At 38.8% G+C, this 12,095-nt stretch overlaps 1 protein-coding gene across 2 annotated transcripts in view; it reads right to left on the bottom strand.

The window, feature by feature from the left end:
- Positions 1-850: 850 nt before the first annotated feature.
- The window catches only part of TAF4B (TATA-box binding protein associated factor 4b), a 115,764-nt gene continuing 104,519 nt past the window's right edge, over positions 851-12,095 (bottom strand). For both annotated transcript variants that reach the window (XM_069468165.1, XM_069468164.1), the window contains exon 15: positions 851-1,009. In XM_069468165.1, coding sequence (XP_069324266.1) covers positions 851-1,009 — 159 coding nt within the window. The remainder of the gene's footprint in view (positions 1,010-12,095) is intronic.

Raw genomic sequence — 12,095 nt, forward strand, 5'->3', positions numbered from 1 at the left:
TTGTTCTGGAGTTCCAGTCCCACCGCTGCTCTTCCCGGGCACGTGCAGCATAGTTCCTGTTTTATGACTCCATTCTCACCTTCCCTCATCAGTTTGAATGCAACACCCCATCATTCCTTCCAATCCTTTCCACATTTTCCATTTTCTCAATGAGGTACATCAACAGCTTCAATTTTAAGGTTTGGCTGACAAAGATGTCCCATCACTTGGTATCGGAAGCAGCACATGGTGTTACGAACCAGAGAATTAGCAATCCCAGGCACAATCTATCCCCATTTGTCTCATTTTGACAACACTGGGACTGAGCTGACCAGTCATCATGGGCCCTACTTCGTGGTCAGTCACCTTCAACTCCAGATGGTGACTGTCATAGTTAGCTAAGCAACTTCTGATTCCAGCCCAGACAACCTAACATACTTTGAGACTGGCTCAGTACAGGATGAAATGTATTTTTCTTACATTTTCTTGCAGTGACTCTTCCTTTCTCCTGCATCTCACAGCAGGCTGAATTAGGGAAAGACACCTCACCTGTTACAATCTGGCAAACGAAGCAGGCAGTAACAAACAGGGCCTTCACTTGCTGTAATTAAATGCACAGGTAGACAAATGCCTACTTCTGTGTAAAGTGCATTTCATAACCGATTTTCAGAAAACAAAGATGAATTCTAGTCTGTAAGAACACCATGGGATGGATAGGTAAGACTTAATAAAAGTTTATAACTGTAAACAATGATCTTCCATATTGGTGATTATTTTCCACAAATTGCGATTTCAGGACAGTGAGTGCAACAATGCTCTTTATGTCTTCTTTGGCAGTAAACAGCAAGGATCTGGATGGAGAGTGGAGCAGTCACTTGAGAAGGGCAAGGTATAGAGCTCGAGAATACTTCAGCTCCCTTTCCTGTTCCATACAGAATATCAAGTCCCTGAGGCAGACTCTCGTGATTCTTGGACGGAGTAACTGTTTGGTGGTGGTCAGGCTGGATGTCCCAGAAGCAAGGTTTAACCCCTAAACAGAATAAAAGGAGAAGCAGTTTAAAATAAGGAATCTTTCATAAAGAGAAATTCTAGCATGTATGAGCCCACTGTCCTCTGGTCACTGGGCCGGGTACTGGGGAGAATGTAAAGATGAAGACTCAGCCCTGTCCCCCAGCAGCCCCGTCTCAAATGGCCACCATACCCTCATGACCTTGTCCACTCTTTCCCTATTACCCGGACCATGGCAATAGCCTCTGAACTGACTTCTCCACTTCCAGGCTCTATTGTGCTCCATTCTTTCCTGCACATTGCAGGCCAGACTTTCCTCTTTAAAGGTCTTATACAAAACTTTTGGGAGAGAGAGATGTGTTTATTATTTTGATTGTGGTGATGATTTCAAAGGTGTATGCATACATAAAAATCTATCAAATTAAATGTGTACAGTCTATTGTATGTCAATAATAAAAATAACAGTAAAAGCATTGCATGGCTAAGATCCAACCATACCATGGTTCCAAAATCTTCAGTGGTTACCCATTGTCCAGAGAAGCTACTTGAGAACTTGTTAAATGTTAAGAACTATGTTAAGCACTTTTCACACGTATCTCTTTTCTTTTATACAGCATTGCAGCAAGTCATATGAGTGCTGTCCCCATTTATCAAAGGAGGAAACTGAGCGTAGATAGGTTAAGCAATCTGTTTAAGGTCACAAAGCAAAATTGAGCTGGGACTCAATTTCTAATATCATCTAAAGTGCGTGCCCTTAATTACTGTGCTATATTATCCACCATATCAGGTGGATATCTATATCAACTCATCACCCTGGCTTCCCTCCAGCCTTACTTCCCATTGCTCCTTTACAAAGCATTTTAACTCCAGCCACACTGTTCCTCTGCCAAGAGGTAGAGATCAGCGAAGGGGCCATTCTACTAGGCCCATCTATTCATCTTTTAGAATCCATTTCAAATGGGTCTACCTGTCCCCTCCCCACAAAGAATTCTCACTGTGGCAGTTACCTTACATTATAGTATAGTAATCTATATGCTCCCACCACCATACACCCACTAGACCATACGCTTTCTGAGGACAGGGACTATTGTTTCTGTCTCCTCTAAGGCTTAGCAGAATACACAGAACAACATAGATTATCAATAATATTTTCTGATTTGAATGTACTGGTTTAAAACAGAACGAATGTGTTATGTCATTTAAAAATGAGTGAAACCCAATACTTCTGTATTAAGATAGTTTTCTAAATATCAATATGTAAATACATAGCTCTCTAAGTATCAATATGCAAATACACTACAATTTTTTATTTGGAAGAAAAAGAATTCTCAAAAGATAGTTTTATAAAAAATGAAATTCTTAGGCCGGGCGCGGTGGCTCATGCCTGTAATCCTAGCACTCTGGGAGGCCGAGGCGGGTGGATCGCTCGAGGTCAGGAGTTCAAGACCAGCCTGAGCAAGAGTGAGACCCCACCTCTACTAAAAATAGAAAGAAATTATATGGACAACTAAGAAATATATATACAAAAAAAAAAAAAAAAAATTAGCCGGGCATGGTGGCGCATGCCTGTAGTCCCAGCTACTCGGGAGGCTGAGGCAGGAGGATCGCTTAAGTCCAGGAGTTTGACGTTGCTGTGAGCTAGGCTGACGCCACGGCACTCACTCTAGCCCGGGCAACAGAGTGAGACTCTGTCTCAAAAAAAAAAAAAAAAAAAAAAAAAGAAATTCTTTATTCTTTAATTCTTTTTACCATCTTTTGTTTCAAAAAACATCTCGATGAGATTGGCAACTCTCCTTTATCTACCCAATAGACTTATATAAGAAAAGACAGGAAGCAAATCTTCTGGTTCTGTTACTGTCCTTTTTTAACCATCAAATTTTAAGTATTCCCTCCACTTTTTTGGTTGTTTTGAAGGAGGTGAGGAGAATCTTTTAAAGTCTTCAAAACACCATGGTCAAAAACAGTCAACTTAATTCCATGCATGTTCACAATATGATTTGGGGAACACTTTATCTAATGGTAAAATAAAATTTTCTTAAAAGATACAACCCAGTTTTTGAAAAAGATGATATTTCACAATCATATTTTTATACTCATTAGGTTAAACTTGTTCATAAGTATCCATGTTACAAATTATAGAAAGTCCATGTTTTAAGAGAGAGGGGAAAGAAAAGACTGGTCTCTGCTGCACAACTGTTTGGTTACTTATCCTGGAGCCCATCTACGGCATAGAGCCAATCTCTCACTAGTTCTGCAGGGTTCTTGGTAATGAATGCAATTTGTACAAGTAAAAATGTCAGCCTCTGGAACTTTGGTTAAGCATGGCAGTGAAGCACTAGAATGTCAGTCTTCTCTGCTAGCATTGCTACTCGGAGGTGATTTAATTCAAATGCAACCCTGACTACTGTAAATTATTACCATCCAAATATCTTCATAAGAGTTTTGCAGAATGGGCCCAAAAATTCAGCTTTGGAAAACTGAATAAAAAGTACACATTAGGAAGAAAGTAAAATGTATAACTGGCAGTGAGTGACAATTTTGTTATTTACAGGAGTTATCTGTTTAAAACTACACTACATTTAACAAAAGGTACTTTCTTTAGCCATAAATTAGATATATTATGCTAAAGCCAAATCTACATATGTTTACAAATGTTTCTTACCAGGAGTTTGCCTAAAATGAGTAGTTTAGTGTTTTATATGAACTTTTAAACCAAATGGCTAAATGAATACTATGTTTTGTCAATTCCACATCTATTTAAATACCCAGAATGTTTAGCACTATTATTCACAATGGTCCTAAACTAGAAATAATCCCAATGCCCTTTAAAAGTAGAATAGTAGATTATTCATATCATGAAATTCTACACAGCAATAACAACTGTGTAACATAACATGGAAAAATATTACAAAAATGCTGAATGAAAAAGAAATACATACTGTATGATTCCATTTCTACCAAGTCCCAAAACAGGCAAAGCTAGAAAAGTCAGGACAGTGAGTTTCCCTGGGGGAGATGAGAAGTAGGCAGAAAGGAAACGAGGTTTTCTAGAGTTTTGGTGATGTTCCTTTCTCGATTTAAGTACTGTCTAGATGAGTGTGTTCATGCTGTGAAAAAAATTCAGTGAGCTTATAATGTGTGTACTTTTCATACTGATGTTACACTTCAATAAAAAAATTAGACTGCTACAAAAAACCTTGTCTTGGTAGGAAATTAAAATGGAAGCAAGAGGTGGGGGTAAAAATAAGGCAAAATTGCTAAACAGAAAAAAAAAAAATAAAAATAAAGAGACCTAATCATCTGGGTAAGGAACAAAGGGGTCACAGTTCATGTTTGTCATGTGACAAGCCCGAAGGATCTAGAGGAAAGAGCGTATTACAGCTGCCAGCACAGGGTTGAAAAGGAGGTCATTCCAACAGGATGCAGCAGAAGGCCCGAGGCAATGTTATAAATGAAACAAACCCCAAGGGACATTCAGTAACCCAACAGAAATGTCTTTCATAATTCACAGCTTTACAAAGGTGATAGCATTCTCTTCCCCCAAATAGTGACTCCTTTAGAAAGTCAATCTTTCTTGAACCTGTATATAAAATATATAGCATTTTTATTCCTGTGCTTATGATTTGGGAAAGTCCACAATTCTGACTTGTCAGTTTTATAATGACCTGGCCAGATAATCAGCTACCTCTCAATTATCCACAGCAAAAAGACAGACAGTACACTGATAACTTAGAGCCATAAAAATCAAACCTGACTTTTCACCATCGAGTTTAATTTTCCTCCATTCCACCAAGTCCTTTCCCCAAAGCTGAGTAGGGCTGACTTCTGGTCACACTACACTGTCAATGCCAAACAACACTAAAGTAGTTAAGGATCAAGAGTTTGTAAGAAGAAAGAAAAGGCCCTTGTGACAATGTTCTGTTTATCGCTGAAATAGAGTATTTTCCACTTGACTTTCTATGTAAGGAAATTCCTTCATCTAGATTCTTCACCTGGATGAAAAGAGGGTAAAATGAAAGATGAAAGAAAAATTTCACGTACCAAGTGCACAACAAACTTCCTGGGAAGCCTAATCAAACCTAAATGTTAACATACTCTAAAACTGTCAGGTCGATTAAGTTAGCCTTCATTAATTTGTTAAAATTATGTCACTAAACAAAGTTTCTTGTTTTTATAATGAAACTTTTGAGGAACTCTTTTCCTCTAATAAGTAAAAATGAGTATCATCAGTTACCAATTTCAGAGAAATAACACAGTTTTGAGAATGACAAGAACTAAAAATAACCAGTAATCCAAATTTGTATCCCCTCAATTTAACAGAGCAGGTGTTATGAAGTAAAACCTTTGAAAGTTTTTTCACTTGTTTCTCCACATTTTGAATTAGGCTACTGGGCACCTACAATGAGCAAGGAACTATGCTGGGCAGCAGGGGATACAGGGGAGAACTGCACAGTGGTAAACAATGGCTGTCCCCTCCTCCAGTGGTCTCAGACAAATTACTTAACTTCTCTGGGCCTCAGTTCTCTAATCTGTAAACCAGAGATAGCAATAGCAATGATCTCATAAGGTTGCTTTTGCTGGCCCTATTATCATAATGAATTCATTAGTCAGTTGGGAGGCACTGAAGGTTTATAAACAGGGAACAGTGTAATCCTAGCTCAGGACCTTTTCTCCCATCCCCTAGCTAAAACTAGTTAAACTTTCCCGCCCACGTCCTATTCTCTGAAGTCCTTACTAAATCATTGGTCAGCCAAATTAAGAGAAACAATGCTGCCACATTTATCTTGTCCCTTTCAGTGGAATTTTTGAATTTTACTGGAGCCTCGAATGCCTAAAGCTAAAAAGTAGACTAAAGGGCATTTCAGACATGGTGGCAGGTGGATGAAGGATATATCCAGGGACAAGAAGTTTTTCCTTATACCCCTCAAATCAAATAGTGGAAGAGCTTGCTGCTTTACAGAACCAAGTAAGCTTATTGATACTGTCTTTAGAACTAAAAGTCAATCTCTTTCATTCTATTCCCTGAATCGTAAGACTAAGAAAAGACAAATGTGCCCCTGACTCTTAGTTAAACAATCACAGAAAGAGACATTTTTACTAGAGAGAGGAATTGGGAAGCAGATTTGCTACATTTCTCACACTCTCTACCTGACTTACACTAAGTCCCCAAACTCATGCCACCATGGCAGCTCTCAAGGGATGACTCAAGTCTTTCTAGCATTAAGGAGGAAACAAAGACTAGACATGGGGAATAGGGGCTGGAATGAAGATCTGGCTCCAGAACAAAAACTGAACATCTTCTAAGTTTCAGATGCAAGGATAAATAAAACTTCCTTGGATGCCTGACTCAGTGTAACAAGAACCCGGAAAATCTGTATTCAAAAGACCTGAGCTTCTAGGCCTTAAGGGGAACACAGGACAGAAAAATACTGAGCTTCGAGATCGACTGCCCTCTGCTGGTCAACAAGCAGAACTTCTGAAGCAACAGATCTCTCACCTTGATCACTTTCATTCCTACTCCTTTCAAGTTATTTCAGAATACAGACAGACTGCATGTTAACTTCTGCCCTATTTTGCCACTCCTTTGTTTCAACAGTATTTTGCAGAAATAAACACACTGATGTGACATGGAATCACCAGCTTCGAGCTCTAATTCTAGTTTTGTAATTAGGAGAACTTTATAGATAATATACTGGTTGGCATATGCTAATGAACACTCCCCATCTTTATCGCCAACACTCTGTCAAATTCCAGACCTCGTTGTTCAATTTCCTAATGGAGTCTCCAACTGAATATATTATAAGGATCCCAAATTCAACATGTTTCAAACCATTATTCCTTCCCTTCCTCCTCTTCTCTTTCTTATTTCAAGCAATGGTAGTATCATTCACCTCCAATGCTCAAGCCAGAAAACTGGATGTCTTCCTCAACCCTTTCTTCGTCTATAGTCCCTCTGTCACTTATCAATTCTACCTCCTTAAGAGTTTCCAAATCATCTACTTCTTTTTACATTTTCACTTCCATTGTATCCTACCTAGATTATTTCAACAACCTTTTCTAAGAAAGCCTCCCTACATTCAGTGTTAATATTGCTTACACTGCAGTGAGAATGATCTTTCTAAAATAATAAATAATCTGACAATACTATTCTCCTCCTTAAAATGCTCTAATGGCTAAAATTCTCCTGCAGAACCAAGTGTAAATATCCAAGCATGACATGTATGGTCATCCATGACTATACCAAAGCTTCTCTCCCAAGTCTCATCTGTCATTCCCTTCTTCTTGTCTTAAACTATTGATTGTGGAACAGATTATTTTTTTCCTCTTTGATCTACAGAATTAATTGCATATGGCAATTCTCTCATCCTAGAATCCCATTCTCCAATTCATATGTCCTATCTTCCTGTCCCATCACCTATGCTCTCTAGGATTCAACTCAGGTATCATGTTTCCCAGATACCTACAGACACAAACTTATCCCATGTCTGGAATAGGCACAACTCCTATGTACTTTAATAGTACTCTGTATTTTCCTCTACCATCACACACATGTCTTCAGTTCAAAACAATGATCTCTTTAACTTACCACTCACTAGAAGGGAAAGACTTTGTACCTGTGAATATTTTACAATGTTTGGCACTTAGGTGGTATCCAAGCAATGTTTGTAGGAGAACCATGTGTCTAGCACAGGGGTGGGGAATCTGTGGCCTTAGGTGACATGTGGACCTCTAGGTCCTTAAGTGCAACTTTTGACCAAATCCCAATTTTACAGGACAAATCTCTTTATTTTCATTAATACATTGTTGTTCATCTTTTGTATTAGTTTTTAAATAAACATATTTAAAATACCAAAGAATGAAATAAGTTTCAACAAAATAATCCTCCCAGACTGACCAGCACAATTAGAACTTTAATGAGCCATAAGGGCTAAATTGATGGCTGCTGTGCTCATGATTTAGTTCTAACTTCCCCCGCCTGACTAGCGCCACTACTGCACAAGGCTGGCTAGAGAGAGTTTATGGGGGTTGAGTACACAAGTCTGTTATCAGCTTTTGATAACGGTGCACTGTTTCTGTATGAAGTGGAATTTGTGAATAGTTGCCCAGCTGGACGGTATTTTTAATTCTGTCTGCTTAACAGCTCATCATGCCAAAGAAGACCAAGAGAATGCTGAAGAAAACAGATTTTTTAATGAGGATTGGGAATTACAATATTATCTTGTTTCTGCTAGAGATAAGATGATTTGCTTGCTTTGTGATACGACATCAACATTAAAGAAATTCAACGTTCATCAGCATTATAACACTCATAAGGACCACAAATATTTTAAAATAGAGGGAGAGGCGTGAAAGGTTGTATTGTAGAAATTAAAAGATGCAAAGCAAAAGCAAAGACAATTCTTTCAAGCAGCAATAAGATCTGGAAATAATGCCACCGATGCAACTTACAAAGTAGCTTCTACACTTGGGGAAAAAGGAAAGCCATTCAGTGATATGAAAGAATGCATGTCAAAGTTGTAGGATGCTTAGACCTCCATAACATTTCAAAGGACAAAAAACTGCCTCTTTGAAGGAGAACCATAACTGATCGGCAGCATGAATTAGCCTTCAACTTAACAGAATAACTTCATGCAATATTTCAAAATGAAAATATATATTATTCAATTGCTTTGGATGAATCAACTGATACTTCTGACTTGGTGCTGGTTTTATACTTCATTTGGGTCATAACAGAAGATTTTCTTTGCTATGATGAGTTACTCGCTTTGGGCACTCTTGTGAACAAAACACAAGGAACAGATCTCTTCAACACTTCCAAGATAAATGTCATGAAGTTAGACTGAATTTGGTAAATTTAGCGAGTGTATGTACACACGGTGCATCTTCCATGACAAGAAAACCTGAAGGTTTATTGCACAGATAAAAAAAGGATTAACAGATCCAGATGCTCTCATTTCTTTTCACTGTATCTTATATCAGCAAAATCTGTACTAAAACTATTTTTTAAGTGACACTTTGCAACAAGTTATAAGTATTTGTTAACTATATCCATGCAACTGCAACACGGTATCATCAGTTTTGTGACATACTAAAGCTGAAGGATGAACTATTCAGTGTGGATTTGCCATATCATTCTAAAGTGCTTTGGCTATAGCAGGGACAGGTGTTAGCCAAAATTTTTTTTTTTTTTTTTGAGACAGAGTCTCACTCTGTTGCCCAGGCTAGAGTGAGTGCCGTGGCGTCAGCCTAGCTCACAGCAACCTCAAACTCCTGAGCTCAAGCTATCCTCCTGTCTCAGCCTCCCGAGTAGCTGGGACTACAGGCATGAGCCACCATGCCCGGCTAATTTTTTCTATATATATTTTTAGCTGTCCATATAATTTCTTTCTATTTTTAGTAGAGGTGGGGTCTCGCTCTTGCTCAGGCTGGTCTCGAACTCCTGAGCTCAAATGATCCGCCCACCTCGGCCTCCCAGAGTGCTAGGATTACAGGCGTGAGCCACCGCGCCCGGCCCAAAATTTTAACTTTGAGAGAACAGATAGTTAAATTTTATGAAGAACAAAATCAGCATGTGAATTGTTGAAAGAAGATTTCTATAGGAATGCGGCATTTCTGTGTGACATCATGTCAAATAAAAGCCATTTGAATATGTCTTTGCAATGTAAAACTAAATCTATATATGATATGTGGCAAAAATGCCAAGCATTTTGAAAAAAGCTACCATTTTTCAAAACACTTCTTCAATGGCCGGGCGTGGTGGCTCACGCCTGTAATCCTAGCACTCTGGGAGGCCGAGGTGGGCGGATCGTTTGAGCTCAGGAGTTCGAGACCAGCCTGAGCAAGAGCGAGACCCCATCTCTACTAAAAATAGAAAGAAATTATATAGACAGCTAAAAAAAATATATATATAGAAAAAATTAGCCGGGCATGGTGGCACATGCCTGTAGTCCCAGCTACTCGGGAGGCTGAGACAGGAGGATCCCTTGAGCTCAGGAGTTTGAGGTTGCTGTGAGCTAGGCTAACGCCACGGCACTCACTCTAGCCTGGGCAACAGAGTGAGACTCTGTCTCAAAAAAAAAAAAAAAAAAAAAAAAAAAAAAAAAAAAAACACTTCTTCAAAAGGAAATTTTGGATGAACATTTTCCCCAATTAGCAAAGGTCATTGATGAGCAGGATGATATATGCAAATTATTTGAAGAATGAATACACAGCTGTTAGAGACTTTTTTTTTTAAATTGAGACTGGGCCTTGCTCTGTTGCCCAGGCTAGAGTGCAGTAGCATCATCATAGCTCACGGCAACCTCAAACTCTTGGGATCAAGCAATCCTCCTGCTTCAGGCTCCCAAGTAGCTGGGACTACAGGCACATCACCATGCCTAGATAATTTTTTCTATTTTTAGTAGAGATGGGGTCTCACTCTTGCTCAGGCTGGTCTCCAACTTCTGAGCTCAAGTGATCCTTCTGCCTTGGCCTCCAGCATGCTAGGGTTTACAGGTGTGAGTCATAGCACCCAGCCTATATTACAGACCTTTTAATTGGAGAATACAATGAAAGGTTCACTGACTGAGAATCATGACATCACACTCACATTAGCATTTCAGCCTCACCTAGTTGAGATCACCAGGGCATCTAAAGAACTGCAGATGGAACTGATTGAGCTCTCAGCAGACGACATTTTAAAGTCATTGTTTGATGCCAAGAAAGATCCAGTTGAAACATGGAAAAATGCAGTAGGACACCCACACCTTTGGCAACATGCCCGAAAAAATGCTTTCTTGTTTTTCAACCACTTATTGCTGTGAATCTACATTCTCCTACCTAACCCAAATCAAGATGCCCTTACGGTCATAAATAAATGAACTTAAGAGCGTCTCTAGATGGGTATATCTAGAGGGTCAACTGAAACTGCAGACCTCTATGCTGCAACCAAATATTTAAATGCTTTCCAACAAAAAGCAGACAGAAAAAAGTCATTAAAAGGTTAGTTAACTTTAAAATTAACAAATAGTTTTCACTTTTTGAAATTATTGAGTACACAGTAGGTAGATTTTTAAAAAATAATGTACCTTTCTGTAAGTACATCTAATTGAAGTTTCTTGAGTGCAGCTTTATTTGATTACAGCTAAATTTATGAAGCCTTCCAACGTGAAAAGGTTCCCCACACTCCTGGTCTAGCATCATACAATAACATCACTTACAGGGAGGCTGAGGCCAGAGGATGGCTTGAGCTCAGGAGTTCGAGACCAGCCTGAGCAAGGGTGAGACCCCGTCTCTACTAAAAAAATAGAAAGAAATTAGCTGGACAAGTAAAAATATATAGAAAAAATTAGCCGGGCATGGTGGCGCATGCCTGTAGTCCCAGCTACTTGGGAGGCTGAGGCAGGAGGATTGCTTGAGCCCAGGAGTTGGAGGTTGCTGTGAGCTAGGCTGACGCCACGGCACTCTAGCCAGGGCAACAGAGTGAGACTCTGTCTCAAAAAAAAAAAAAAAAAGAAGGAAAGAAATACGGGTTATTTCTTTGTGGGGTGATGAAAATGTTCTGGGATTAGACGGTGGTGGTGACTGCACAGTCTTATGAATATAGTAAAAATGACTAAATTGTATACAGTTGGATTTGTATGTAACTTGGATTCCTGATGAACAGCATACATATGGTAACAATAATAATACTATAATGGTTCATATGTAAGAATAATACAGTGTAATACTATAATAATATAATACCCCTGTACTGCAATAAGTTACAGAAACTATATTGTGCTCTTTCTTTTAATTCAAACAAACAGAACATAAAAAACAAACTCATACAAAAAGTTTAAATAAGTTTCAAAAAAGAATATTAAAGGTTAACACTCACCTACTGTTGCACCAATGCTAGGCTAAGAGGAATGTTAATGCTTATTTTGATCTTCTAACAAAATCAATGATAACCTTTCCATTTCAATAGTTAATGCACTATGCTGCTTAGCAATAACTGATGCTTTCATTGGAGCACTGCCTTTCACATGTTCCATTATTCTCACTTCATCCTTTATAATTGTTCTGATAGCTGAGTAACTGAAGCCTAATGCTTTCCCAATGAATGATGGAGTCTGGCCTTTCTTTGT

This window comes from Eulemur rufifrons, chromosome 5, assembly GCF_041146395.1.
Source record: "Eulemur rufifrons isolate Redbay chromosome 5, OSU_ERuf_1, whole genome shotgun sequence".
Classification (NCBI taxonomy): Eukaryota; Metazoa; Chordata; class Mammalia; order Primates; family Lemuridae; genus Eulemur; species Eulemur rufifrons.